At 46.2% G+C, this 3,845-nt stretch overlaps 1 protein-coding gene across 1 annotated transcript in view; it reads right to left on the minus strand.

Annotated features, from left to right (window-relative positions):
* si:ch211-264f5.6 (carcinoembryonic antigen-related cell adhesion molecule 5) overlaps window positions 1–3,459 on the minus strand; it is a 19,517-nt gene extending 16,058 nt beyond the window's left edge. Inside the window, exons 1-4 of the mRNA XM_068705240.1 lie at window positions 3,357–3,459; window positions 2,460–2,783; window positions 658–818; window positions 223–349 (exon numbers count right to left, since the gene is read on the minus strand). Of these exons, the coding sequence (XP_068561341.1) occupies window positions 223–349; window positions 658–818; window positions 2,460–2,783; window positions 3,357–3,405 (661 nt within the window). The 5' untranslated portion in view covers window positions 3,406–3,459. The remainder of the gene's footprint in view (window positions 1–222; window positions 350–657; window positions 819–2,459; window positions 2,784–3,356) is intronic.
* Window positions 3,460–3,845: the final 386 nt, after the last annotated feature.

The raw sequence follows: 3,845 nt of genomic DNA on the forward strand, positions 1-3,845 counted from the left end.
TCTGACTGATTGAGCCGCAGGTAAACATGTAAAGGACTTCAGATGTCTACACTGATACACATGTTTAGTTAGTGTCTGGTAGAGGTTTCTCAGGTTTCGGTCCAGCTTTAGTCTACAGCCACAAAAAAAACCCAATGTAAACGCAAAAAAAAGTAGATCCCGTGTGGGCGGGGTTACCGGACAGGTATGGAAAAAAAACAGCCGTGTAGGTGCAGTACTCACAGTAGACAGTAAGGTTGAAGGGGGCGCTCTTCTCCTCCTCCAGCTTGTTGGCGGCGGTGCAGAAGATGGGACTCACCAGGTCGGTCCTGAGGACATCTGTGATGGTCAGAGTACTGGACAGTTCCTCCTGAGGTTCAGTCCAGAGAAGAAGGACCATCAGTTATACATTGGTTTAAAATATCATGCTTTAACATTTACAAATGACCAATAAGAATCGTTTGTTTCAATAAAAAAAAGACGATTTTTGATTTAGAAACATTGCAAACGTGTTTCACATGCATCCATTGAACTCAAACATAATTAAGTTAATATGGAAAAATGCATGAATGAAAATCTGCTTTATACATCATAAAATTGTACCTTAATTTCATTCAAATGAATGCATGAAAACAGACAAATACATAACAGACGAATGAATGAATGAACTAAACTGACGTTTTTCACTGTGATCCGTTTGTCGGCCACGACGGGCACGGTGCCCTTGAGCCAGGTGAAACTGAGGAAGGAGCCTTTGGCGGAGCAGGTCAGGACCACGGTGCTGTTGTGCTCGATGGCCTCGGGCAGGTTGGACTTGATGGCCACGTCAGACACCGGCTCTGTGGGGAGGAACACCAGGAGGAACACATGAAGCAACCTGATGGTATCCTAACAGACTCTACCGCTGTACAGTCAGGGTGACGCTCGTTTTATTCTCAGGAACATGAGAACATGCATCATTATTGATCATCTTGTGCGTGATTTTCTACATCTAAACCCTAAGCGACAAAACGGACCCAAAAACAGCAGCTAAACTGACAGAATCTGCCGACTCTGCATGCGTTTCCGGGTGGATTCTTACACAATAGATGTGTTTGGAGGAATCCTCTTACAAATGAGCAGTTAATGGTTCATAGAGTGGGTGGAGGGTTTAATAAGCTGCTCTCCCCAGAGGCCCGTTTCTCTCCACAGTATCTCTACTGTGCTCTGAAATCAACATCCGAATGAAAGACGGCAGAGAAACGGAGCCAACTAGACCTGCTGGACTCGTTTTCCATTATCCTGGAGCTCCTTTTCTTGAATTGTATTTTCTTTTTTTTATTAACGATTATGCAACCGTGTGGGTGTGTGCTAACAGCGTGAGGGAGTGGTAACCAGTTCTGACTGCAGGGAGGTTGTTTTTTTTTAAACTGTCCCAAAGTTGAGGGTCAAATTTACTTTGATGCAAACGAGGAGAAACCAACACGGAGGCATTGGTGGAGGTGTTCTGGACTGTGGTTCTACTGGTAAAACCAGTGCGTGGACAATGAACGAGTCTAAAGGAATGCTGGGAAAACTGCTGACCGATCCTTTGATAAACAAAGATTCAAACTGGCATCGCGTCGTCGACACGAGGCCCTAAAGGAGACGCTTCTGTCACCAGAGCGGACTGTGGCATCAGGTCCACCGACTGAGTGTGTTTACTGCAGACAGAGCCGAGCGACCGGTCGGATGATTGACCCGTCCATCCAAGAACAAGAACCAAACACCTGCTGCTTTTCAGCTTCTCAGATGTCAGCTGTTTGACATGTATTTAAACTGTCAGGTAGCGGACCCTTCGTGGTTTGTGCTAAGCTAACGTTAGCACTAGCAATACATTTCAAGAACGTCTGCAGCATTGTGCAAAAAAAAAAAAAAGTATGTTTGTGCAACAAAAAGGCTTTTTAACAAAGAAAGACTGCATTCATAATTAATGTGTGTGTGTGTGTGTGTGTGTGTGTGTGTGTGTGTGTGTGTGTGTGTGTGTGTGTGTGTGTGTGTGTACTACAGTGAAGCAGTGAGGCGACCCCTTTAACCAAAGCACAAAACAAAGCTCCAGCAGTAATGTAACTCTAGTGCAGCAGAGAGAGCCACACCCTGGAGGATCGGTGCTGAATCACACCGTGAACTCTTCTACCGTTAACAACACGGTCACCTGAACCACGGTGAATAAACACGGCACCACCGTGTAGAAAACAACTCACATGAGACGTTATAGACTCAACTAAACATTCCCCCTCCGCCAAGAAACATAGTCCCTACGCGACGCGGTGCGGTAGCGGCGGACAGGGTTACCGCCGGTTAACAGGTGTGGCTTCCGGATTGCGTTAGAAAACCGAGCGCCCGTAAGTGGACTCGTTCTGAGAGATGTAGTCCAAGCAGCAGGTCTCAGTAGTGGACCTGTTTAAAGTCCTGAGGCATGGCTGTAGTATGTAGTTCTGGTGTATGTGGTCGGTACTTACCCAGAACTCGGAGCTTGATTTCCCCGGTTTGGGTCCCCGTCGACACGATGTTGATGCTGTAGTCTCCGCTGTCCGCCGCCGTCAGCGGCCCGATGGTCAGGTAGCCGTTGGTCATGTTTAGCGTCACTCGTCCCTTGTACGGCTCGCTCACGGTAACGCTTTCCTTACTGCCGGTAACGATGTTCACCTGTTCACTGCCGTCGCTGTAATTCCACAGGATGACTAAATATGTCGGATTGGTGACCAGGGTCTTTATAGTGACGGTTTTCCCCAGATTTGCGTCGATCGGACCCGGAGGCAGGATGTCCACTCCGCCACAGGAGCCTGGAGTCAGGAGAGAAGAGTCACCGTTAGACCTGAGGAGCGTGAAGAACCGAGGGTTCTGAAGCGGGTTCTGAAGCGGTCCCGTTCCTCCCCTCGAGTTGAGCCTCGATATAAATCATCCCGACCTCACAGATCAGCACATTAATAATCAATGAGTGTTGATTTATTTCATACTTGAGCACCAAATCTAAAGCAAAGTAAGAAAAACAAGCTGCTGCTTTGATTCGGACACAAATAAGAAAACTTTATATTTTCTTTATAATGTTCTGATTGAATATGAACAGAACTGCGGTGCCGTTGACCCGGTAAAGCAGTCAAACAGGAACAAGGGAGAGAATACATGTAGCTGTTGATACCATATAGGAATACAACAATACTTTTACTTTACAGGGAATCAAATCTATTACTTTATTTTACTTTAGCACGAGATCCAACAGGCTACACCCAGGGCGCCATATGTCCATGAACACACGCGACGGAAACGCAGCGAGGACATAAATACATGAAAGACATGAATAATCGATCTATCTGCAGTTTAATCACAAGCGGAGTGTTTTTCATTCTTCTTCTCACCGATGAAAGAGAGCAGAAACGGAAGCGTCTTAAAGGCGAGCAGGTCCATCACGAGCGCTTCTTCAAGTCTTTATTCCAGCAGAGACGGAGACGAAAATGCGGCAGTACCTGCTGCTGCTGGAGACACCGCGAGACAAGGTGGACACACCCACCACACACCCACACCCACACACACACACACACACACGCACACACGCACACACGCACACACGCACACACGCACACACACACACACACACACACGCGCACACACACACACACACACACACACACACACACACACAGGATCTACACACATACCTTCAAACACGTCATCGCTGTGAATGATGGCGCGTTCATGTGATTTCCAATGAATCATTCGCGTTCCAGTTAATATTTAAGTTTCTATTTTGCTCACATGTTATAAAAAGTACATATAAAGTGTACTTTTGTATTTTAATGAGGATTCTATTTTCAGTAAAAACAAAGTTTTTAAAAGTTAATGAGCGT

This window comes from Cebidichthys violaceus, unplaced genomic scaffold, assembly GCF_023349555.1.
Source record: "Cebidichthys violaceus isolate CVI_PGR_0920_01 unplaced genomic scaffold, fCebVio1.0.p SCAF_111, whole genome shotgun sequence".
Lineage (NCBI taxonomy): Eukaryota > Metazoa > Chordata > Actinopteri > Perciformes > Stichaeidae > Cebidichthys > Cebidichthys violaceus.